The sequence below is a fragment of the Aptenodytes patagonicus genome, chromosome 1 (assembly GCF_965638725.1).
Source record: "Aptenodytes patagonicus chromosome 1, bAptPat1.pri.cur, whole genome shotgun sequence".
In the NCBI taxonomy this organism is placed as follows: domain Eukaryota; kingdom Metazoa; phylum Chordata; class Aves; order Sphenisciformes; family Spheniscidae; genus Aptenodytes; species Aptenodytes patagonicus.
Window position 1 is genome coordinate 129,925,029 of NC_134949.1, and position 27,274 is coordinate 129,952,302.

The 27,274-nt window shown below is 35.3% G+C and overlaps 1 protein-coding gene across 2 annotated transcripts in view; it reads right to left on the minus strand.

Moving 5' to 3' along the window:
* The window catches only part of USP9X (ubiquitin specific peptidase 9 X-linked), a 105,950-nt gene that overhangs the window by 35,639 nt on the left and 43,037 nt on the right, over positions 1-27,274 (minus strand). For both annotated transcript variants that reach the window (XM_076355320.1, XM_076355309.1), the window contains exons 11-24: positions 26,305-26,409; positions 25,279-25,485; positions 24,213-24,349; positions 19,085-19,218; positions 14,240-14,327; positions 12,270-12,612; positions 10,786-10,881; positions 8,963-9,174; positions 7,002-7,242; positions 6,643-6,792; positions 6,415-6,535; positions 5,806-5,936; positions 5,266-5,544; positions 2,472-2,597 (exon numbers count right to left, since the gene is read on the minus strand). In XM_076355320.1, coding sequence (XP_076211435.1) covers positions 2,472-2,597; positions 5,266-5,544; positions 5,806-5,936; positions 6,415-6,535; positions 6,643-6,792; positions 7,002-7,242; positions 8,963-9,174; positions 10,786-10,881; positions 12,270-12,612; positions 14,240-14,327; positions 19,085-19,218; positions 24,213-24,349; positions 25,279-25,485; positions 26,305-26,409 — 2,370 coding nt within the window. The remainder of the gene's footprint in view (positions 1-2,471; positions 2,598-5,265; positions 5,545-5,805; positions 5,937-6,414; positions 6,536-6,642; positions 6,793-7,001; positions 7,243-8,962; positions 9,175-10,785; positions 10,882-12,269; positions 12,613-14,239; positions 14,328-19,084; positions 19,219-24,212; positions 24,350-25,278; positions 25,486-26,304; positions 26,410-27,274) is intronic.

The window sequence follows — 27,274 nt, forward strand, 5'->3', positions numbered from 1 at the left end:
CAGCTGCAAATAACATTACAATGGATTCTAAATTCTCACAAATGTATTTATAGAAAGTTTAAAATTTAAAAATTTAACGAAGAGTTTGTTCTTAAATAGAGAAAAAAAAAGATGTTGTATCTTGAAAAGCATTTGTACTTCACTTATGTAATATTTCATTTTTTAATAGAAAGTAGCATGTATTTTAGTTATATTACAGAATCTTAAATCGTAATGCTACAAGTACCAGGAATTACAAGAAAGTGAACATTTTTGATAAGCAACCAGCAACTCTGATTCTGAGTAAGACTTAGCAGAAACTACCAACTTCAATGCTAAAACATTGTTGTTTTGGAGGGGAAAAACCCAACAAACCACCAAGCATGCATCTGGAAGGCAGCTAGCCTCTGAAGTAATGTAACAAGTTGAAGTTATTTTAGGGTTTGTCCCCCCCCATGATATTTATTGTGCTAGCCGATAGCTAGACAAACTAACGCTTATCAAGTATGTGATTAATATACAAAGGGATTATTCTATATTCAAGTTATACAGGGCTTAAAATTAATAAGAACACAGATCAGGTATCTTATGAATGCAGACTTACTCTTCAGTATTTTCGGCATGGTCGGAGTTAACATCCAATAGTTTCTACTAACATACAAACATTACAAAACATACTGCAACTGCCATTATTTATAGTTTGTATCAACATTCAAAAAACCCCCGAACCTATCTGGAGTCTATATTCAAAGTGGAACTGTCCAAAAAACGGGCAATCTTTAAAAGCATATGGTAGACCTCAAAAATTTCAGATTTAATTTTTCTAATGCTCAGATTTAATAAAAAAAGGATACTCTAACAAGCTTAACTAATAAGCTAGCTGCATCAGGAAACCTGAACAATGTGCATTCTTACTGATATGGACATTAACAGTAGTTACAAGAAAAATAACAGGTATTTCACCTTTGCCACAAGCAAAGCAACCTTACAGTAACGGCATCACAAGAAAAATTTGTCACACAGAAAAAGAACATTTCCTTTTTTTATCTCATTGTAGTCTTAAAATCTTGAAGTATCAAAATTTTTTGAAAAGGTGAAGATTTCTTTCCGTGCTGTAGTCTTCTGTCTGGCCTACAGAAACCATGTCAGATTTATTTTTTTAAAAATTGTGAGGTCAGTTGAAAAAGAGCCTTTGACCGTCAAAACATTAAAATTAAAAAAAAAGTCTTTCAAAGGCAAGCTACAATACATATGAAATATAAATCTACAGCAGTTTTCATAATTTCAGAAAATTATAGACAGTACTTTAGCAGCAATACTGTGTAGACTCTTGTAAAAGAGATGAACTTTTTTTTTGCTTTGGTGTGCCTGGTGAAAGAAAAATTATTTCCAAAAAGGAGAAAGGCACAATTAAAAACCTTTCTTCATACCTTGCCTCAAAAGACATTTCTTCTGTGGAAGGAAGTTAATTAAATCAGAGTTCAACTGGCTGATTTTACACATACAATCACCTATGGATGCAACACCACCACTAATGGAAGGCAGATGGTTCAGTCTCGCAGTCTAGTATATTGTGCTTTCTTTAGAGACTGCTCTTTGTTCAGAAGAAACAGTGCACTTTTCAACATTAAGATGATAATACAAGACTACTTTAATTTAGGTAGCTCAGAACTGTTTTGGAGATAGCTTTGCAGAGATTCTATACAGTATTGAAAAACAATATTCACTGCTTCCACACTGGAAACTGAGGGATCCCAATTCACTGTGGAAGAGGAAGTTGCAGTAGTTCTGATTTTAGCTTCTGCTGAATTCAGCAGAATTCACTAATGTATTCACTAACATGACTCACAATTCCAAATCCAAATGGGGTTTGGTCATACCATACAGTACCATACAGATAAGACTACTACATTTGCAAAGCACATTCTTTAACCTTACCGAGCTCCACAATCCAATTTTTCAGTCGTATCATGAATGCATTTTCAATATATAAAGACACTGGCAAAGATTTGAGACTTTTATCTTTCAGCATTTAAAAATCATGCTTAATATTTAAAAACTCCCTCCACTTTTCTGTTTCTTTTCAAGAAGAGAATGTTACTCAGAAACCAAAACACAGAAGACCAAAAAAAGAAGAAAGTACCACAAAAATGTTTTCTAAATACCCATTAATTTCTTTAAATGTATTACATCAGTTTTCTGAAGTTCTGATCTAAGTGTAACAATATTCACAATCCATTAAAGAGCTTGTACAGAACCTGCCTAGTTCATTTAAGCCTCTTCATGCTATTAGACACTGAATTTCATAATCACATAATGGAAACATTAAATACTTTTAATTAGTTAACAGCTTATGAACCATATGAACATTACCTAAAATGTTTCATGACATTTTAGAAGGAAAATCCATGTCTTACAAAGCAATAAATTTAAGGATTAAAAAAAAAAGGATACTACAGGAAAAAAGGTCATACAGAAAGGAATTCACTAACCTCATCAGATATTTGCTGTGCAAGACGTATTGCTACATTTCTTAGCATGCATTCTGAAGTTGGATTAGGAATGTTTTGTAGGGCATTTTGTAGCACCACTGCCTGGTCATGCGTAGCCTGGTTTATCTGGAAGAAAGTATTTCTTATACTTATTTTTACATGGAAAAAATAAAGCAAGAAGATATGAAAATATAAAGTTACTTGGAAAGCTTTGGTAGAAGTATATAAGATCTTTGAAGGAAAACTACTTACAGAAACTGCAAACACCAAGAAAAAGAAACCCCCTCATTTTCAGATAGATACCATCACATCTGAAGACGTTGCATGCTACAGTGCACGATCATAGAGTACAAGCAGTTAAGAGGAGAGGCACTTGCTCAAAGCTACTTACGTTTCGGCGTTTGTTTATTGATCAGACTATTTCAAGTTAACAGAATGTTCAGCATTACAATGCCTCTTTCCCTTTCTGTTGATGTAGGAAAGAAAGGGTTTGCAAAAACAATTGCTCTCCCTCTCGATTAGCTAATAGTGTCCAGACAGAACATGGTTGCAGTGTTCATTACAGTTAAGTACATTTTAAACATTTGGGTTAGAGCACTATTGAAAAATTCTGTTCCGGATTATCCCTCCTGTTATTTATCATACTTTCACAACAGAAACAGCTGCAAGACAAGTTTTTAATCTTTTCTGTATTGGTTTGAGCATAGAGTTCCTCCTCCTTGGGCTGACAGAGCTCCATAGTTTTGACAGTTCAAATCTGAAATGTTTTTTTCCCTCTCATAGACAAACTTGCTTGAAAAAACTCTGTGTGCTGTAGTTAGAAGTTAAAGCTTCTTGTACAAAAGAATTTCTTCATTTTCTAGTAACATTCCATCCAAAAAACCTGTCTCAAATGCTCCTCAAAAGACACACTGTGAAGTTGGTCTGTAACACCTGGTGCTGGTCATATCCCTTTGCTTTGTCAGCTTCACTAAGACACTTGATTCAGGGAGCAAAATTACAGAACTCCCACTGAAGACTGCAATAGAGCTTACACAGTCAATTAGCTATCAGAAGCAGGTTGTAAAAGGATCAAACAATATACATGGGGTAAATCAGGATCTATGTACCAGAATACTACGTTTAACAACATTATTGATTCAACTTTCCATGAAAGCAAGGAAGAAAATAAAAATTTAAAAGGTCCTAGTGACAGCAGCAGACCGGTAACTGGAAGACTGCAGATGCATAGTCTTGGTTACCTCATTCTCTTAAGTACTGACGGAAAGCCAAGACAGAAAGTTATGCTATGCTACTTATGCTTTAGATATGATAGATGAAAGGGATTTACAGATCCCACCTCCATCCCAAGGTGTAAGCTTATTGGTGCTGCAGCAGTTAAAAGTATCAAGACCAAAGTCCTTCAAACAGGATGACAATGACAGCAAGAATAACCGTGTTTTTTCCAACAAATCAGTTAATAATAGTTAGATGTTTGCAACACTTAACAGTGAATGTCAGTAGTCATGGACAAATGTTACTACCTCCTAAGTGGTCAGCATAAATCTGTTTCAAACAGTACTTCAAGACTGTCGTTTCAAACAGTACTTCAAGGCTCAACTGATGTTACCTGTGTTCCAAACTGCCTTTTGAATAATCGTCATTAGAAAATAGGGCAGTAAAATTTACTCATTTTAAATAGACAAAAGGAGAGGGTGGCAAACATGTTTGCTTTAAGATGTTTCTATGATGTTCTAACATGAGACATGAAAAGGGATCTTCACCTCTGTGTAATCATCAAGAGTTTTGATTTCCTTGAAAAAGAATGAATCTGGTATCTTCCAACAGACGGAGCTAACCAGAACAGGTATTTATTTTTCAGACTTAAGGGGAATGTACTTCTCTGCTTCAGAGATGGATCTTAGTAAATATTCTGGAAGAAAGTGCTCTGAAGTGGGGCCCTCTGTGTATTCTAGAGTATAGGTTGATAGCTCAAATCAACTATTCGGGACACAACTTCACAAAAGAAAAAAAAAAGCTGGAATTCCTGAAGCAAATGCCCAAGGACAGCAGCAAATTATAATTTTTGGGCTCTATGCTGTACGCATACTGTAAGAGGACAGAAATAAAATCTTGACCCACAACATTTATCCAGATGTAGAAAAACCAGCTAGCCATATTAAACATGCTAAATCTACTACTATAGACACCCAAGATCACAGTTCAGAACACCTGTGTTACACTTTCCCTTTCCAACTCTGAGAAATCTTAGGATAGGACACCTCTCAACTATCAGCACTTAACTTTGCAATGTACTTAGTTGTTCTCTGCAAGAATTTTCTACAAGCAATGGACAGAATTAGGAATCTAGCAAGCCAAGGACTTGGTTTTGTGTAGAAAAAGGGCTGGCATGACTCAACATCAGTTCTGCTGTTTTATGCTCTAATCATAAATAGGAGATATAAGAAATTCAGAGGCACATCCTTCAATAGACTCAACAGCTCAAAAGAATCAGAATTCGCACTTATGGAATAGATGTACTTGAAAATGGAAAGTTACCTGTACTGACAATCATGCAAACCATTGAAAATCATATATAGAGCAGGTGGATCTCACACCTAACTTTTCTACATCAGAGATTTGTTTAGTAAGTTGATCTCTTTTTTAGAATCAGACAACATTATCTGAAAGTACCGTGAGTTCCTGACATGCAACTCACTCAAAGAGACTGTCAATGGAGAGTAGACAGATGGTGCTGCAGACAATATAAAAACCAGATTACATTGCTATTTGCATCAAGGAAGATTTATATTACCGGAGAAATTGTACTTGTGCCTTCCACAACTGGCTGACAAGCTTCTGCCACAGCTCGAACATGGCCATATCCAATTGCTGTTAGCAATAATTTGGCTATTTTTAGAGCATTAAGGTAGGCACCCCTTCGAGTTTCCATATCTGCATTTGGCAGGAAGTTATTTCTAGTCAGCATGCTCAATACAAGAGGCAAACCACCACTTTTTAAGAAGTTGTATTGGAAGTCACTGGCATCTTCTCCCAGAGGTGCACTGGCAGGCATTAACAAGGCATAAACTACCTGTAGAACAAAACACAGAGTTAACTAACAGAAATGCACTAGCTTGAATACAGATGATTGAAGATGAGACTATGCTAGAATAATACTTAAGCAATGCTTTGACAGCATTGGCCATATATCAGTTTATTCCAGTAAATTGTTATGTATTTTCAATTGTTAATCTCAAACCAGAAATTGATCTTAGGCTTCCACAATGTTACAGAAAGGATTGCCCAAAGAGAGAATTGAAGATTTTTAAAGAACAGGCAAAGCATCACAAACCTCTGTTAGATACAGCACTTGTGAGGCAGAAGGACCAAAGAATAGAGAATCAAGGGATGGACTAAGGCTGCTTTCCCCAAGCTTTGCATGATCTAAACAAATAGCTCTTAGTTTCTCAACCGTAGTGTTATCTGCAATAAAAACACAACTTATAAACATTTTATAACACAACCACTCCAGAACAAGCCAGTAGTGTTTACAATTATAAATCTGAAAAATTTTAAGTGTATCAGAAGAGTTGCAAAAAATGTAACTGACAGACAAGATCAGACTATGAAGTGGTCTGCAGTGATTATTTCTAATAGGATCACTTTTGTACTGACAAAGTAGTACTACAAAACCACTTCAAAATACAACACTTCTCCCCGTTTTCACTGCAGTGCAGCACTGAACCCCAGTACCAACTGCAAACTATGCAACTTCATGTGACAGACAAGAAATAACTATTTGGGAAACACATACAATCCTAATTAGGGTAACAGTCATGAATTACAGTATCAATAAATTACCAGAAAGTGGAAAATACTCCCCTAACTTCCTTTTTATATAACAAGTGAGAAATTAATATATAGGGTATTACAATACAAACAGGATAAAATGAAGTTTTACCTGGTGGCATGAGCTTCATAAGGACACGTGCTCCATCTCTAAGAGGTGGCATATTTAGGCTACTGCCCAAGTCCGCAACTTGCCAAAGAAAAGAGATGTATCGAGGATGCAGTGACATGATCTTAAAATAAGCAAATAAAAACCCCCATAAAAATTGTTAGTTAAGGACAAAGTACAGGGAAAAAATGCTTTTAAACTGTTCATTTCAGAATCTACATATATGCTTACCACTCCAGGCAAACAGCTTTCAACTTCTGGATTTGGACCATCACTGTAGTGATTGCCATGGTTGCCCGGAGAACCAGTTGAAGAGTCAGAAGAACTATCTGGACTTGAGGGCATATTAGAATTTATCTGTGTAAGCTTAGCCGTAATTAGCTGAAAAACACAATCATAGCTTTAATACTATGCAAAAATGAAGATTCTTTACTAAATAAGCCTCTGATATAATGTTAATGGCATAATACAAGGAGGAGGAATGGAACTATTTCACAAGAATAAGTGATCCCATGCATGGTATTTTTCAAGCATTTACAAAAGGGAAGTGACATCTGAATTGACATAAATAATCAACCTGCAACGCTTACCGTTTTATCTTTGAGATTCAACTGCCCAATTAATTTTCTATCATCTGCAGGGTCCACCAGCTCACCACCGATGAACAGTTCTACTTTTGTGTGCGCACTATTGGCTTTAATACGATTGAGAATACAACGCCGTACTTGGCCAATCGTGTCATTTGTATGAGACCAAATATCCAAATCTTCCACCTGTCGGCCTTGGTTTGGAAAACGAACTACCAGTGTGATGTGTTTACCACGGAAAGCTCTGAAAATAAACAAACCAGATAAAAGTTATTTTTGCCCTCATTAAATAAATTATTTTTCCTGCTGTATTTTGTGTTGCAGATATTTCAACATCAAATCTTTACGTACGGTGGCATACTCCAGCATGAGATTATTTTGTGAAGGCACCAGCAATTATGCAAACATAACACACACAAAAACTTTCAAGAAGCCACATTCTGCACAAGTGCATTAAACATATGGTCAACTTTACAGTCAGGTTAGGAACACTGACAGAATTAAAAAGTCTCTTATGAAGTTTTAGATCGTTTCTCTTGCTTGTAATTTCCTGCAAAGAAAGCTCAGACTGGCAATGACGTTTTGCTCTTTTAGCAAAACAACTCAGTTTTAAATGCACCAGGATCAGAAAAAGCCATCAGGTCACCAAGTCTTAACGCCTTTTGTCACAAGCTGTTAAAGTTGTATATTAGAATTACAATTTTAAAAATCAAAATGCTTTTACGAAACTCAAAAAATCAAAAAAAGAAGAAATGTTTTCACACGAGCAGTGATCACACTTCGCACAATGGCAGGGAACTCATTAGGAAAGATGTGCCCAGATAAGCCCAACAAACTAATTCCATGCAACAAAAGAGAGAAAAAATTCCTCATAGAAGCTCCTTGCTAACAAGACCTGTGAAAAAGTTAGTGTAATTAAATAAGTAATCCATATAAAAAAAGATGCACCTACAATCAACAAGAGAACTTACTTAGGACTAATCAATCAATATATACAATAAAAATGCTGTAGGAGCACTGCAAATTACTGACACATCATGAAGAAACAGCAATCTCTTCAATTTTTGTGACAAAAAGAGCATTTAAAATAAGGGGACAAACCCCCACCATGTCTAAAAATGTTAGCTGCATCATAAATCCCTAGCAATCTCAGTGTATTCCTTATGTATTTTTGAGACTTTCATCCCACAGACAGCAGCTACTAACACTGGAACATTTGAAGTTTTCTGTTCTGCCTTCCTCTCTCAGGAAATAAAAGTATTTTGTTTGTGAAAATATATACGTAACATTGGATTTAAGTGTTTCCTTTCTCTTTGTACCACAGACAGAGTTAAAGAAGGAGCACCTAGGACTTAAGCTAAGTTTTTACTCAAGGACAAGTATAAGAAGAGGGAAGGTACACAGAAAATAAGTATACGTCCAAGTGCTGTTCTCTTCTTCCTCTTCTTATGAGGAACTTAACAGAATATTTCATTTGGAGATAGTCCTAAATTTAAGCTTGCAAAGTAAGATTAGCATATCTGTAAACAACTCTGGAAGATGAAGATATACATTAACAACATGTTTTTTGTATGACAGGACTATGAAAAACAAAGAAGGTTTGCCCATGCTAACTCGAAGAACGGTATTGCTTTTAAATAATTATCTGGAAAAAAGAAATATGTCCAAAACAATCTAGCCACGAGGTACATTGTGCTAGTTATAGAACAAAACACCAGAAACAAGTTTATTCTCAGGTCTGCTGTCCCTTTCATATATGCCTGTATTTGCCTGGTCTTTCAATTTTTTTTTTTTTTTTTTTTTCTACAGATCAGAGTTTAGCTGTATTAGCAGAGAAAATGGAATTTTGAAACTTTAGAAATACATTGCCTGAATAGAAACCCTTTAGAATGTAAAAATCAAATAAATTAGTAACATTTTAGTTAACAGAAATCAGAATCACAGTAGTGCATTTTCACACATACCTTGACATAGGTAGAATAGTTCTCTCTTCGTGGTAATCACTGTCACATTCATTTATGTACTCCCTTAAAACGGTCAACACTCTCACCATTCGTATTGCTTCTTGTCTTGCACAATTGATACTGTCTTTATCTCCATCCAACACACATAATGTATCATAGGAGGCTTTCAGACGATCAAAACAGGACTGAATGAAGTCTTCATGAATCACTACCTAATTACATTAAAAAATTGGTGCAATTACAAGAAATATTAAAAACTATCTTTTCAGCAAGATAATCCAAAGATAGAAGTAAAAAAACCCAAACAAAACAAAACCAGGTAAGTTACTCTATAAAGTGTTTTATTCCACTTTAGAATAAACTCCCATTGATAAATAGCTCTAATTTAGTGTGCGCTTCAAAAATCTTGCATGTCATCAGTAGCTGTAACTGTACAGTGCAAACTTGCACTTAAATAGAAAAAGTGAAAGTTTGCACAGTCCACTAAACAGGACTTTCTCTTATTCATTTCCTCAGACTATGTTAATCTCTAGCTGAAAATCTAGTACAGGTTAACTTACTTGACGCTAAGAGTGAATGCAGAACATTTACAGACCACCAGAACAACTATCTCTCCCCCCCAGTCACATAACCCAGTTCCAGATACACTCTTCTTCTGCATAAACTCAGAAAGAGATTTTGAGCTAGATTCAGTATAGTGACAGCTGCAGCAGATCTCTTCCTTCTGCCTGATATCTAACATCTCCTTGCTCCTGACCTAGACTGACACATAACCTATAGTATATCACTGTAAAAAGTCTGCAGTGTCTCCAGGTAGTAGTCTGCAATAGAAACATTAACAGTCATAGCTATGGCAGTAAACCACAGTCCAGTAGCCGCTTCTTAGAGGCAGCTCAGGAGCAGAGGAGTTACCAGCACACTGAAACAAAATACTTGCGTGCATGTTAAGTAAATCCAACACTTCCTGGAAGTGTCAGATCTAACCATGTGCAGATGGACAGATCTATGCATGCTCAGTAAGCGCAGACCTACAGCAAGAAAGAAGCATACAGCCCATCTGCCACTACAGTAAGATATAGCTTGAATGGCTGTAAATGCACCACCTAGAGCAGCTGTGCTGCATCTAGCAGACTGGCAGCTCTGAAGACTACAAAAGTGGTTTTGAGGACAAGTATGAAAATTGGAGTTTTAAGAAATACAGCTGGCAAGCTACCAACTGGAGATTGTCTGGAGGACAATATTCCCCCCCCAAATTTGTGAAATCCCAACAGTTCATTTCCTCTGACCTTTCAGAAACTCATTATCTCTTCTCTCTGTCCACTGAAACACAGCTCCTGGACAGTATTAACATAGGGAGAAAAAAATCTCATTTGCTAGAGCTCAGCTTGACCATTATATGGGAACTCTGTGACCCTTTGTAAGGGACATGACATAAAAAAAGATTAGATTAGCTTGTGACAACACTCAACAGACCCATCCAGTGAACATACTAGTACAAATAAGTACCACAACTGGAAGTTCAACAAAAGGCTTACCTAAGTATATGATATGAACTGTTTTCTGGGTAGAAAGAGCAAATACAACAGATCAATTTAATATAAAAAAAAATTATCAGAGTTCTGTCTGTAAATATCAGAAAAAACTCTTAATTCTGCATCTGACCAGAACCTGATGGCTGGACAAAGGAGTATACTCTCCAAAACGTGAAAACTGTTCTCTGTTTTCAAAGCTTTCAAGCATAAAAATATCACCAAATTGAATTTTATCACTGTTTTTCTATCATATTATATTCCAGTTTTCTTGTTGCTTGTTTGTTTTTTTACCTGATTAACTTGTAACCTTGGGCCAAGATTAGTATAGATCTCTTTAAGAAGATCTATTGCTCTGTTTGCGATGTCGTCATTTCCCTGAATCACAACCTAGCATAATAAAAAAAAGCATTAGAACACCTTAAAACTTCCTGGTATAAAATTTAAAAGACAAAACGACTACGTAAGTATCTTGACACAATAGTACGTCTGATTATTTTATGAGGTGAAAGTGACTAAAATGCTTAGTTACAAAATACAATTAATACAACTTAAAGAGTCAAAATTAAGAATTAACTAGTCTAAAGGAGTTCAGAGTTAGCAAAAGCCCATGCTTTATAAACAGAATTATAGTGTTTATATATTCATCTTTACATTACATATCCATTTTCGCTAGTTTCAGAGAATGAGACAACTATTTTTTCAGATGCTTGAACAATCTACATCACCAAAGACTTAAAAACAGAATTTTAAAGTATTTAAATGGCTGTGAGTGGGTGGAAGGGGGACAGGCAAATGACTTCTGCTTCTAATCTGATAATCTATATTTTAATTACTAGCCACCAGGTCTGAAAGCAGCCCTTACAGACAACCCCTGCAGGATACTGAGCTGAAGCTTCAGGAGTTCTGTCATGCTGCCAAATGGCAGGGCCGATCCAATTAAGTTGATTCCCACAACTAAAACACGCTAGCATTATGCAGGCACTTTGTACACAAACACTGTGTGAAAACTTATTCGCATAAAAATTGTGACCTACTTTGGTTTTAACTATTATCACCATGATTAAAATACCTAACCCTTCAACAAGCCACACCCAAAATTACTGAAGACTGCTGTTTTATATATGGCACGTTTTACAAAACACAGCCACGATAATCATGCCACAGTGTGCTACTGTGGGTTCTAATGCAGCTCTTGAAAACTAGAAATACTCTGAAAAAATTAAGTATCAAATTAGGTACTGATGTTTTTCACCAATAGATTTGGCGAGCTTCAGAAAACTACAATCTTTCTATTGAAAAGCTATAACCATGTTCAGGCAAAAGGCTGTGGATATAAAAGAAAGAATCAGCCCAGTGATCACTTGGTCTAATCTAGAATCACTCCAGTTTACCATACTAGAATGACATGAACTAGCTTACGAAGCGCAAAAAACAAAGTTTAGTTCTAATGTGCATGTGAGAGAGAGAGAAACCTACAGATAATTCAACTGGAATGATCCTTTCTTCAACAGTATAGGCAAATTTTTAATCTCATGTGTATACACAAATATACTTGATGTCTCAAATAACTTTCCATTAAACATCAGTCTGCAAAGTTACCAACTTGCATACTTGCTGGTAAGACAGTGGAGTCAATATCCATGCATTTAGTTTGAAAAAGTAGCTTTCTGTAATTTCAGTCTATAACTAATAAATTACACATTCCTAAAAACATAAAAAGAGACTGAGAAAGACTTAGCTGTTAACCTTTCAGATGTTTCCTCCAATTAACTTACCCTCCAAAGATAGTCTAATCCTATTAATTCCAGATCATCCATCATATAGGCTCGTCTCTTTGCTACTAGCTTTCCTTCTCGACAGTTCACAGCTTTGAAGAAACGTTCAAAACATTTCATTCCATTTTCTGTTAATAGGGAAGGATCCAGCTGAAGCACATTATTTTCAAAGAAGTCCTTATTAATGTCAGGGTCTAAGTCTGGTTCATCCCCCATTAGTTTGGAATACCATTTAAAACAGGCTTCGCGATCACAAAGATAAACTGCATTTTCAGCTAAACACTTCCATATTTGCTTCGCCTGAGGGGCACAGAGCCACAGCTGACCATCCTTCAATAAAAATCTTGAGCAAAACAAAGAGACAATTAACAGCACTGTCTAACAGACATCTAGAGTTACAATTCAGTAAAAAGTACAGGCAAAAAGGTGAATAAATGTTATACATGTATATATCGTAAGTACGACCCTGAAAACTTTATTTACATCATCAGTCCACTCATAATTAGCCCCATGATTTCTTAGTAAGTTTGAATGGATCAAGACCTTATAGTCCAAACAAAAACGCAATAAAATTTGGCAAAAAACATTTTGCACAAAAATACCAAGTGCTGTTTACATATTATATACAAACAAATGCACATCTCCTAATGTAAACTATTTAGTTTAAAAGTCAGGTCACAACATAAAAGATTAAATTACTTCTGCAATCGTTCACTAGGTTTTAGCACTCACTTTAGCAAAATCACAAAATAAGGTATCAATTTTATGGAATAGAGCCAGAAGCAGAAGTCAACGAACTGGACATTTTTCCTTTTATTTAAGTAAGTTTTTCATTTGTGTTAAATTATTATTAAAAAACTATTAAGAACTTCAATTGTGAGTGTTAACACTAAGAATGTTTCAGGAAGAACAAGCGATAATCAAAGTTCTTCAGAATCATTTTTCTGATTCAAAATGCTTTCTTTGTAAAAGAAATCAGGGACTAAGTTATGGCATTGCTTTTCAGAAATTGCTACTTACATATTCTACATTTGACAGCCATGGGACTTCATTAATTCCTTTACATTAACAACTAGTGAACTTAAAGAAAGTTACAATTTTTAACATGCAGGAGTGATAAATTAAGTCTGCTATCCATATGCTATTGTATAATTTCATTAAATAGTTGTTTAACACTTCAGTTTAATTCATAAAAATTCTTGGTAGAATTTTAAAAAGCAAAAAAAAAAATCTCAGAAAACAAGTAAAAAATACTTCAGAACTTGACAGTTCATGTATTTTTACTTGTCTAAAAAAGGTTTAAACCAAGTAAGAAAAAGCTGAGCGAGACAGAGCCTAAAAAGCATCAACATACTGCAGCTCTGTGATGAGCAGAGATCCTTTGTTTTTGTATTTTACTTATACAGCAGCTGGTCAAAAGTCATCCGAATATTTTTTTTATTCCAACCTCTTTCTAAGGCTCAGTTGCTGGTAACATAGCATCAGTGTCTGACACAAGTATATGTCAGTTTATGACCATGGATTTAACTCTGGTGTGGTACAACAAATAAGGACACGTAGGCATATCACTACGTGGAATATTTTAAATTTTCAGCTAAGTTACCCCAATATGTATGTAACTGTATCCACATGCACATTGTATTCAAGTCAGTAGGGTTCTGCACACAAACAGAAAGAGCCCATACAAATCTCAGTGCAGAATCAGAGCCTTGGATTGCAAAGATCCCAATAAACTTTATTTGAATATTCCAATACTAGCATAGAAGCCCTCTGGGGGGAAAACCAAACAAACAAATCAACCTAACAAAAAAAAAATTTGGTGTATTTTTGCATTTGAGTTTTGAAAGAAGTTAACACAGCAACTTAAAACTAGGTAAGAGAAAAAGATACCAAGTTGGGTTTTTTTTTTTTCTTTAAAGTATTTGAAGTATTCTTACAGAAGTTAAACAAATGATCAAGTTAAAACTAACCGTAAGAAGTTAAGTCGCTCCTGTACTTCCTGTACATGACTGTATCTGCTTCCTGGTCTTACAGTTTGAGGATCATATTCACCATGCTCTGCAAACATGAAAAGTCTTATTAGACAATACATTCAGAAAAGACATGCTGACTCTACAAGAAAGGACTTGTTTGAAGACTTCTTAGTCTGAACGTAATTAAAACCACTCAAAGAACAATAAATTTTCAGTACGGTGTACGAAAATAATTTTTAGCAGCCTGCTACCAGTTAATATTTCATCCTAAATTAAAATGGGTATAGGCAAAGATTACTGAGGTCTCTAATCAAATCAACACACACTTACGTGCAGATACATGTGCTCACCACTCAGTATAATGAAAGTATTACAGAAGAATTAAGAACCTGCATTCTACTTATTCTAATCAATTTTTCCTTATTTCAAGTAGTCAGTTTGAAGTCAGAAGTCAGTTAAAATAAAAGTATACCAAGCACATAATTCAGATTATCCAGTCTTTTTTCTGAGGATGCTTTAGTTTTGTTACAGAGCATCTTTTCCAAAATTTCAGTTTTCCATTTTTAGGGTTTTTTCCTTCCAGAGGAAATCATGACTCCAGTTCTTTAACACCTTTACAAGTAGCTACATACGTGACACCACTTATAGGAGGAAAGTATACGACAACTTTATTTACTGCAAGTTTCCAAGTACAAAAACCAAATGCCTGTAATACTGACAAGTTTGAAACAGAAGTTGAGTAATTTGAAAGTAAGGCAAGAAGTCAAACTTCTATCTGCATTTTATCAAATCTCAGCGTAATATTTTTTTTAACAAACAGCTATTTGCTTCACAGGAACTTGATTTTGGTGTGTGTGGGTTTTTTGTTTTTGGTTTGGGTTTTTTTTTTTAAATTAAAGAGATACAATCTAGATCTGTACTTGCACTACCTTGATCTGTGCTAGTAATATTTCATCATGACACATGTTCATTATGACAGCTCCATTCTAAATTAATTAATGCTATATTTCTTATTTGCAAAGGTATACAGATTGCATTTAACTAAGATAACCCAGCTGTGGGAGACTGTATCATGACAACATCCAGACTCATGGCAAAATTTATCTTTAGAACTGAAAATCAGTATCTCCTATTGTATCAAGGGGGAGGGACAACGACACACCCAAGCAAGTCTAACAGCTGAAGTGCATCATCAGTGTTTCAAAATTAGGAGGAAAATAATTGTCATAAATAATGCTTTCTATATAACAAGTGCAAAAGGTACATTAGCTTAAAAATTAAGTAAAAAGGAAAACAGAAGACTAGTAGTTAACTGATGTCTACAAAACTGGAGACATTATGTTCACCAGAAATCCTTCGAAAATTTAAACTATAATCCTAATGAAGTAAGCATAAATGGGCAATTATCAAAAGACGACATCTGAAAAAAATTCTGAAGAAATAATATAAAAGTAGCAGAACAAAAATTATTTAAGTATTAGAAGTAGAGAACCTGAAAAACATGCCATGGGTCTAGCAGAAGAAACAATTATGGTACATAAGCATATTGCAGAGAAATTAAAACTAATTACTTCAAGTGTTGGGTGTTTTGGGTGGTTTTTTGTTTGATTTGGTTTTGTTGGGGGGGATGGGGGGTGTTATTGTTGTTTGTTTGTTTCAACTATGGGGACTATCTGGGCTTTTTGTTTTTCCTGAATACAGATTAATTCACAGACACAAGTGTCAATAGTGGCAATGATAGAAGAATTCAAGTATTAAAGGCCAGCCAGTTGCCCAAAGGCAGTATGTATGTACTTCAGAATTCTGAAAAACTCTGAACTACAAAAAAATTCAGTCTCCCTAAATATTCTCCATCTCAGCTTCTTTCTAAATTTGCCCGATTTATTTTCTACACTGTGCATCCCACAGCAAGTCTAAGTATGATCTCCTTAAAAATCCTTTCTACCTACAGGAGCAGAAGAATGAACAGAGAAATTATAGATCAAAAAATGACTAGTTGAAAATTTAAGTATAATTAGTGATAAACACATACAGAAGATCATATGGCACAATTTCTACAAATAATTACATTTCATTAACACTTTGGATTTATTACTTCAGAAAAACAGAAGATAAAGAAGAACTGGCTAGCAATATTTTCAAATTTTCAAAAGGTCTTTGATAAATAGTCAAAAAGATGAAACTGTAACCTCCTCCTTCAGGACTACACAATGCAACAGCAGTTGTCTCATCTCATGGAGGACTTTGCAGAGTGGAAGGAAAGGGTGAGTTCAGTAGAAGAGAAAGTCATAGATCATGGAAAAAATTCTGAAACATAGATCAGGCTTCTCTTTAACCTTAAAAAGGCAATCATACAAAAGGGAGTATGATAGAAGAGTATGTGTTAGTGAATAACAGGAGAATTGGAACACTGTTCTCCATCACAGAACACAAAACTACGGAAGCCTTCAAGGAAGACAAAAATATGGCAAATTCAAAATTAATACAAAAAATAATCACAAAGTACACAGTAATTGTGGCATTAACTACCAAAAAGATCTGTAGGCAACTGGATTCCGCCCCCCCCGCCATGGCATTAGTTCGACCTTCTCCTGTTTGGAAGTTTGCCTTGAATTTTCTCCCTCTGTCTCATTCACCTTCTCCAGCTCAGCCTAATTCTACAGCTGTCCAGTTCCTTCTTTCTGTCCTCACATTCATAATCATCTTTCTTCTCCTTTCATTTATTCCCTTCCCTGCCCCCCGCCACCTTTTCTCCTCCTCCAGGAAGGCATGAAAGGCAAACTTCACAGTGCTCTCTCTTTGTTCTGCTCTATTTAGTATATAAAACTGAAACTGAAAGAGAAGTTGCACAGGACCTGTGTATTACAGTCTTAGTACAGTATCTGGAACATCAGGAAATATTTTCTGGCTGCCCTTAATTGTGTAATAAAGCATCTAATTAAAAAAATCCACACTATTGTTCATCTGTTTTTGTACTCTGATGCAAACGAGTAGAACTCTGCAGCAGCTTCATCTCAAGAAAGCACAATTTAATTGCTTTGTAATTAGATTCCATTTAAACTCTTTGCACACTTGTAATTCCTATCATGCTGAAGATGTTTATATTATTGCTTTACCGAGTCACTGTATTTGGGGAGGGGCAGGGCAACGAGATGTCTTCTTTGGCACAAGAAAAGAATCATGCAAGACATCAGCCTAATTTTTCTGCCAAAGTCATCAACAATTTGATAGGTAAACAATATTGTCAAAAATGACCTTTGGCTTCAGAGTTTAAAAATAATTGAAATTAATGAATAATAGTTCATACATTAATAGTATGCATAAGCTATTTTTGGACAAAGACAACATTGCATTAGAATATAGTTATTGATTATGTTTCCTTCATAACCCTGAGGCCAAACCCCAGATTTCATAGCTAGCCAAAGTCCAAGAGAAGGAGAGAACCACAGAATCATAGACTCTAAGCTATTCATCTAGTTAAGATGCAGAGTTCGTTATAAACAAAATTGCATTTTTGCATCACTTTAGCAAAGTTAAAGACCACTCCAACAGCTTACGGAAGTTACATGAAATAATACTTGTTCTATTCTGCCTTCCTGGAGAAGACTAACCCTAAGACAGTATAGCTGGAGAACAGAACAAAGCATTTAGTATTATTTTAACATTAATTAGTGCAATGCTATCATTAATTAAGGAACTTAAATTAGGGTAAACCCCCTAATGTATTCCTGAGTAGAGAAATATAGCTGCAGTATGCAGATTTAGCTTAAATGTCATTCTCATTGACCTATACCTGGCTGAAGCTTCTTCGTATAGCACCACTATTCAAACAAGTCTTCAAGGACATACTTTGGATATATTTTATCAAGTACTCCAAATTAAATGAATTCCAAAATTAAAGGTGTCTAGGCAACTTACCTAAGTATTGGAATACACACACACACATACTTTACAACATGCAAATATCCTGTCCTCTGTGAACAATCTACGTTGAATTCCTATATAACATACTGTGTCATTTTTGAGATGTAACTGAAAGGCTGGTAGGATGTTATGATGCCAGGGTAGAATGGTCCCTCGTTCCAGTCAGTAAAGTAGATGTAGGGGGGCGTAAATCTCCTCCTTTCACTTCTGTTGGCTTAATTCTATATATACAGTACTGTGGTCCAGTGTAACAAGGAGTTTCCTGGTCCATCATTCCCCTTCACTTCCCTACTTCTACCTCAGTAGCTAGAAAGCTAGTGCAGAATAAGAGTGTAAACTCAGCAGCAAAGGGTTGAGTTTAGCCCAAAATATATAAATACTAACATGATGTGTTGCCCAAGTGTTGCTGACAACAACTACAGCGAGAAAGCAACTAAACAGAAATGGCGTTGTATGGTAAAAAGAAACGGTATCCCTGTGGTCTAAAGTCCTTCTCCCTGACAAATTCCAAACACTGGCTTCAAATAGAGGTGATTAAAAAGCTTCTCAAACAAGCCTACAAAAATTCAAAACTCAAAGTTGGACAAAATCCAAGATTATTATTAGGGATTTCCACAAAAATAACCACCCTAGCCTAAGTAGGACACGACAATGTTTATCAATCCACAGATAAACAAGAGCTGCCACTTCCCCATATTCTGTTGTAAAACACACCACATTTTCAATCATGAAACAAAATGTTTACATTTTAAGCTTTTCTTGCCCAGTCAGACACCACAAAGGCTACCAACCCCACAGATGCTTGAAAATTAAATAAACTTAATAGTTATTTCAATATGAGAATTTGCTTTTAACTCCATTTTCAACTGGAATTTTCACACACTCTATTTATGAAGCAATTTTTATTTTAAAACTTACCTTTAGCATACTGTCTCATGCTTTCCATATAGGCAGAGAGATTTTCTGCAACCAATGTAACTAGGGCATGATTGTGTTGAAGTTGATTGATTAAGTCATGTCGGTAAAACACATGGGGACTTCGCTGAGTTTGACTGAAATTAAAATACAAGTGTTAAGAAAAGCAGAGAAGTCTTGCTCCTAACAGTTCATAAATCCATTTAAGAAACTCGTCTTTGATGCAAGTTCCAAATTTTCCTAAAAGATCTCTAATAGAAAGCGTATTAAGTCTCTTTTTTCTTCTGACACATCAACAGTTCTTACCAGTTATTAAAAGCAGTTAATTAATGAGGATTATACAGTTACAGTATGTATGAAAAATATCAAAGCAATCTGAGCAGCTCAGTATGCTGCAGGGAGAAGATCTGCAGCAAAACAGGAATAGAAATACCTGCCCACAAACTGCATAGTAGAGATAGAGACCCTCAACTGTAGTATAACCACAATATGCATAACCACAGTTTCTTCCACATCCGATATGCTTCTCTAAACTTAATATTAATACACTAAGTAAGATGAAGTCAATTTTCAAAACAAAAGCTCATGGTCTTAAAACTATAGCAAAAGAACACTAGCCGATAATCATGCCAATTCTTTCAATACCTCAAAAAACCCTGCACAACTCTGCATTGTTTGTTTTTTCTAACAATATCTATCTGAAAAAATGTTGGTACAAACTTAAAAAAAAGCATAGTTATGCAGAGTATGTAGTCTAAGAAAAAACAAAAAAGTTAAGAAAATAAAAACCCCAAATAAATAATTAGATGATAATTTAAGTCTATTATCAAGATCTGACCAAAAATGCTGCTCTCAAACAATACTAGACATATTTAGACTACAAAAGTAAACTGCAAGAGAAAATACAGAGCTTGGGTCCAAAACCCACATGCCATGAAACTATCAAATTCTAGAACTCAGGGACTCTGCAGAATAGTCTCAAAATGTCTCAACTTCTGTAGATCACAGCACTGATCTTGGCTGCCTAAACAATGCAAACTTGTACTGCTCTTCCATGGTAAAGAGAGAAAAAAAAGAAAGGGGGCAGAGAGGAGAGAAAGACAGACATTCCTCCTCATATTGCCACTCAGCTGACCCCATACCCTGCCCTGAAGAAACAGAAATGTGACTTCAGATCTGTTCTCCTTCTCTTCAACACTTAAGAAAGTAGTCCCCAGAATTAGCTGAATGGATTACAGGTAGAAACTCTCATCCTTCCTAGGAAACAGGGTCTCCATACTAGATGACCTACAGCACTCTACAGTATCGCCACACCTTTTGAGAACAGTAGGGAAGGCAAAAAATCCCAGTTCCAGCATCAGCCAATAATGATCTTGCAGCTGATAACCACATTTCACTGTACAGGTAACAACAACAGATACATTGATTCACTGGGCCAAAGATCACTGTCAATCTGGGTTTAAAAGACAGAAGCCATCAACACCCTTCCAATAATTTTGTTATCTGCAACCAACAGAATTTGGCCTGCTAAGCACAGAGGTCTTCAGAAGATTAAATTTCATAATATGCAGAGCTTTCCAAAACAGCTTTAAAGAGGCACCTAAGACACAAATCGTGTTTAAAAAAAAAGACCCAGACATTTGTTGGAGAGAAAACAAAACGGATGGAAGCATGAAGGAAGAAAACATACAGGACTTGATATACCCAGGAAGAACATCCTCTGTTTTCACTTCGAGAAACCTTCCAAATATGCTTCATTTAATTTCTGCCAACCCTCCTTGCTCAGCATAAACAGCAGCAAAACCAGAAAAAGATTGGATGTCTCTATTTTAGGGGCTACCCGAGATGTTACCTCTAGACAGAGAGGTGCATTTACAAAGGATAACAGTAAATAAGAACATTGACTATTTGGGAAATACATATGATGAAACAACTAAAGGAACAAGCAGAAGCAAGAGGGGGTATTTTGCTGAATCAAGCCATTGGTGTATATTTATATACTCATAATATTATGCATTTGTATCAATCTTACAAAGTATCACAAAAGGAAAGCTTTATCAGCAGAAGACTAAATAAATCTTCTGCGCTAGACATTTTTTACTTTTCTCCTTTCTCATCCACATGCACAAACAGTAAATTCGGATACATGGATTCATCTTGGTTAGCAACTACTTCTAAAAGTTGAACAATTGTAAGAACTAGAGTTATGAGCTAGAAGTTGTGAGTTGTTACATAGTATTTGTGAGCAACATGTAAGACGTTATTTTGATCATCTGCTAGGATGGAGTCAAAGGCAAGATGATCGTCTTTAGGCACAGAAAAAAGCTGATCTGAAAAGACTTTCTAGCATGCTTTCTAGAATTAAAGTAAACTCCACATGCAACTATAGAATTATTCCTTAAGCATTTGAGGTTAGGCTAAATGATGATGATGTCATTGGGACACATTCCTTTAGTAGAAATTCAATTTTTCATGCTCCTCAGTTAACAGCAAAACTCATCTTTTCATTGTGTCTCTACTAAATGGATATCAAAAGCCAATGTATAAGAAGAAAAATTAGCGTTTTGAAATGGGTGCCAAAGTATTTTGGAAATACTAAAAAGGACATTTAATAGTTAGAATGCATGCTTATTTGCTAGAAAAGTATTGGCAAAATGACAAAGGCAAAATTTCAAACAACTTAATTTAAATGTATTTTTTAAAAATTATTTATCTGCACATATAACTTGCCCAACATAACTCTGCACATGTAACTTAGCTTTTGAAGTTGAGAGTTCTTCTACTAGCCGAACAAATGCTATATACCATTAAAAGCAGACATTAAAGGCACAAATAGCAGTGACCAGACCCAGCAAATTCTATTTAGGCAGATAATCTGTACACTAAAGGTCAGTATGTTGAGTAATAAAGTTGACTATTCCTTAGTATTAATAGGTATCCTTGCACCCATAAGAATCCTTACACCTAAATAAGAATTATTTTCTTACTCTGTGGCAATTCTGGTTAAGCTTAACTTCCCAAAGCATGTAGCATTTCCTTGTGGTCAGGGAGTTAAATTTTGCCGAAGCAACTGTATAACCAATTCATTGCTTTGCTCAACTACATGAATAACTAGCAACAATTAAATCCTCCTCCTCTAAAAGAATCTCTACAGTGCCAATGGCATAAGGTAACATTTTTGCCAAGAATCAGCAGCCTTAGTCGTTCTGGACCAAACCTTTAATTGTCAATGCCAATCAAGTGAACCACCCCAAAAGAGTAGTATATAGATTATGGTATTAATGTTGCACACAGAAAGCTCTGTGAAATGCTTTTGAGGCAGTTGTCACAAATATTTGTTTTGATCTATTTTCGATCTAAATTCTAGAAGGATGCTAGAGATTAAAGTTTTCAGTCAGATAAGGTAAGCTGATAGGAACAGGTATTAGATGCATGCATTGCCATTTCCAAACTGTATCAATGTTAAGAGTTATCGGAAAACTCAGAAGACTGGAAAGTCACTGATTACTTCAAAATTATGTTTTCACTCACTAGGTTTCCCAGTCACCTGGGCAGTAATACTACCTGACTAAAAACCTCCCTCAACAGTATCTTGCTAACAAAGGCTTCTCCACAGGAAGAGGTCTCTCTAAACCCCTTGATTAAAACCTTAAATTCAAAGTTTACTTTCCTGCCATATGCATTTTCACATTCTGCATAAAAATGAGGCATTATCACATACTGCAATACAGAATTCCCTGAAATCTGAGGAATGGAAGAGACGGTCTGACAAAAAAAAAAAAAAAAAAGATATTCAAGCCATCTGACTGTACATATACCATATAGGGAACCTAGATTTCCACGATCAACAGAACTTAGGTTCCTCCTAAGATTAATCCAGAGCAGAAACGTAATCAGTGCCTCAAATGAGCTCTGCTTCAATAATTACTTAAAGCAAAGCCTCTTTGTTAAGGCATTGTGCTAAAAAGCATCCAACTTGGACAAGTACCACAAATAATCAGGTAGCTATATTCGCCTAGATCTTACAGCATGTAAAAGGTTAAGGACTCTTAAGACACAGAAAACAGACTTATCTGCTAATAAGCAGGTAACTTTGTAACCTTGTTGGAAAAACCTCAAACAATCATTTATGTGAAACTGCAAAGGATTAAAGTGTCATGAAAATTGAGAAAGATGTTGCAAACTAAGTGAATAAAGAAACCTCGAAAAGCCAGGAATGCAACATTATCACAGCTCCTTAAAACGGTATCAGTAAGAAGATAGCATTGTGTAAACTGAAGGCTTATTGTCTTCAACTTTCCCTGCTTTGATCCTTCTTGTAAGCGGACTGTAATAGCAACATTGATTTGAATAGTTTACCTGCTTACAAGAATTAAAACAAAGCAATTATGCAACACTGATAAGCAAACAACATTTTTCTGGAGTTTGTAAAAATTCTGATGTGATACCAAAAAAATGTTAGGGGCACAGAATCTCAGTTTCTGTAGAGAGAAGACTTTTAAAATAAATAAGCACGTATATTTTAATAAGTCCAAATGGACAATGGCTGTTCTTTTCTTTTTTTCTTCCTTTTAAAAACAACCAACCAACACCCCCCACCCCAAACAAAAAACCCCACAGTAAAACAAACCCAACACGTTTCTAATCTCTTCCATTCAGAAGAGAGAATCGGTACAAAAAAAAGTCACCTTTGATTTCAAGTAAATAAACTACATGATCTGTACAAATTTATCGTCGAAGAATAGGGATGGGTGGGTATGTTTGTGCGTGTGTATACATACATATATGCACATAAAATATACTTATACTTTGTAAGCTAATTCCATTGTTAGGCAGGGAAGTCCATGGATAACAGAAAAACAAACCCAGATTTTCTACAAATCAGACTACTATTCCAAAAAGTAATAAAAGATTGTTTGAGGAAACAGTTAATGCTCTCTCACTGAACCTGGGTGTCTGAATTTTTAGAGGCTATTTATACACATTAAAACAAACCCAAGAACATCTTCAAAACACAGGTTATGATTTCACCTAGGCTTTCCCTGCCTCTTGTAGAAAAATTTTAAAATTTGCCTCATTCCAACCCATTCAACTTTTAACAGACAAAATTTTATTTGCATTCCATTCTTACCTCAAGTTTTGTGGTGCTTCACCAAACAAACTGCAAATTTCTCTAATTTGTTTCAGTGCAGGAATGACCCATTTGTCATTTGTGCGAAGCTCTTCTATAAAACGATCTATCCACTGAATCTTTTGTGTATCTCGATCCTTAAAGAACAAGCGTTTATAATCAAAATCAAGTATATTGCAGAAACTATCATCATTCCCTTACTTCATTTGTTTCCAAGATAGAACACAACATACAAAGCCACACAAATACTAGATCAACTGAGTTCTGAAGCATACAAGCTTAAGAAAAGTATCTGAGCAGCACTACATGTTGGAAGAGGCTATCAGTGTGTTACCAACTCTCTGCCTTCAAGCACTCAAGCATTCGGTACGAATTTAAGAAAACCTGTAGCTAGATAGGGTCATCAGTGTTTAAATAATTTGCTCTTTCCCTTCTTTTATTTATTTCTACTCACTGGTAGTCAGAGTAAACTGCTATAAAATATCAAGAAACAATGAGAAACTGTTTCTTAACAACTAAGAAACAAAACCTGGCTGTCAAGACAGATAATGGATTAATTTCGAACCACAATGAATTATTATTCTGGCAGACTTCCATAGAAGTTTGGGTGGGGAAGGAGAGCGTGTAGTAGTTTTCACTGTCCTTTCCTAGGTCCTTTCTAATATTAGACAAGACGTGTAAGGACTTACTGAAAAAAATGCCCACCCAAATTAGCATAAGTGAGTTTGGAAAAAGGCAAAGACAGGAGGGGGGGCTGCTTTTCCTTTCTCCCCATTTACTTTGGTAGGGCTCTTTTCCAATTCCTCCAACGTGGTCATTACAGCATGTCACCAATTGCAACAAGACAGGCAAACTGATGTATTTCAGTCTCTCTAATTAAAGCACGAACTGTGTTATTTTAAACATGTCCCATAATATTTTAAAAATACCTGGATGTTGGTAGAATAATAAAAATCTATGATAAGGAATACTTTTGTTAAATTACCAAATCCCTTGAATTTTTCATGGGGGATGGAAGGAAACTGTCAGTGACTGGTTTCACAATAGAACATACCAGATTACTCACCTGTGAACAGCTGTAATCTAAGATTTTAATATGGGCACTAAGAGCCTGGTCCATGATATCAACTGGTACATCATCACTATGAGCCAAATTCCACAAAAGGTTCAGCACTTTGTGTGCCATCACACCATCCTTGTCATCCTCTGCAAGACGACGAATTAACTCAAGTAGTTTCTCACGCTGTTTCTTGCTTGCATTTGTCCAACTTGCCTAAGAAAAGATTTTACTTGATATGAAAACCATCTTTTTTTTTTTTTACATTCCACACATAACCTGCACCGTTAACAAATGATGCAATAGTGATGCAACTATATAACAAACTTTCACATTAACTTCTTTAAATTATAGTATATGTACAGTTCTTACTATAACAAACTTTCAGAAACAAGTCGTTTTGCTATTTCAATCAAATCATTATATGATTATAAACATTCAACATTATCTTCCTGAGACTTTCATTCTATATCTATGTTAACCACAAGAAAAAAATTATTACATGATAAGGAGGAAGTTGGGGGAGCAGGGAACAGAAGTCCTTGATCTCTACTTAAAGATCGAAAGTAGCAATGCCCGGTAAACTTGATGAAACCTACTGTAATGCTATTCCAAACAATAATTTGGAACAAATGCAAAAAGCTATTTAAGATAAATCACTTATTTTATTTGAAAAATTCAATATTCCTAGGATTGCTGAATGTCACTTTAATACTACAGGCCTCAACAGATGTGCATTATCCAAAAGCATTTAAACCAGAAAACAAAATTGTCATTAAGCTAGCATAACTAGTCTTTGCTTTAGACAGGAAGTAAACTGAAAAATCTCACAGTGAATGCTCATTAAAGAGTAGCACAATCTAGCATTTCTAATATTAAATATTACAGACTGTTGCTATACACATTAAGAAGTCTTTTAACACAAGGAAACTGTCTGTATCTACAATAAGTAGAAAGTAGACATCGAAAGAGTCACAAATCTGTATCCAACTTCACAACCCATTTCCTGAATACAGTCAAAACATGCATCATTACCTTAAAACAATCAAACAGGTGATCGAGCTGTTCAGGAGAGAAATCCCAAGCTAATTTTGCAAGGAGATCATGTACATTTTTTACAATGGCTTCGTGTTTTCCTGCCTGTCAAGATGACAAAAAGAATCCACCATTTGTAGCAATCTGTATTAAGCCAAGCAGCAAGACATCCTACATAATTTTTGTAAGAAAACTCTTCCAGGTGGCCCCCAAGAAAAGCTGATGTTGTGGGAGCAGCGTGGCAAACTGAATGCTTACTTCAGTGGGAAGTCACAATATTTACATTTCCCTTATACGTGTAAGTATGCAAGCGTGCTCTGTGTGTGAGCACACAAGTATTTATTTAGAATATAAATACTGTAGTGCCACAATACTTATTTTTTTAATAAAATCATGCTGGGATAGTAGACGATAAAGTCTAAAAGGGTATTTTAACTTACAAATCAGTATTTTTAATTTAATGTAGTTTTTGTGGGTTTTTTTAAGAAAGGACTCAAAATCCATTTCCTCAATGAATTTCATTGAGGTGTTTTAAGCTGAAAAAAAATTTTTAGTATTTCCACATAGTTTCTCAGGATGAAGTACTTCCTTTATGCTAGTGGATTCATGGACAACTAAAGCTTTCTATTACAAACAACTTGTTGGTAGACAACATTTTAAAGTCCAGCAGCTTATAAACTTATGAAGTCTAACAATCAAACAACTAATGGTAAGATGTTGAGTTATACACTAGACACTATTTTAAATGAGAGTTTGGTGTATATCACAATTTTGACATTTAAGGAGGAAGACAATAAGGAAAAAACAGCTAGCTCAATTTTAACATGCCCAGGCTAGAAAAAGCATCCCGTACTTTAAATCTGCACTCAAAACCAACAATTTTGGACTACGTGAATCAATAGCTGATTTACTGTAGAAAAATTTTCTGTAAGTGTAGAATAAAAAATGCATAACAAATACATAGAAAACA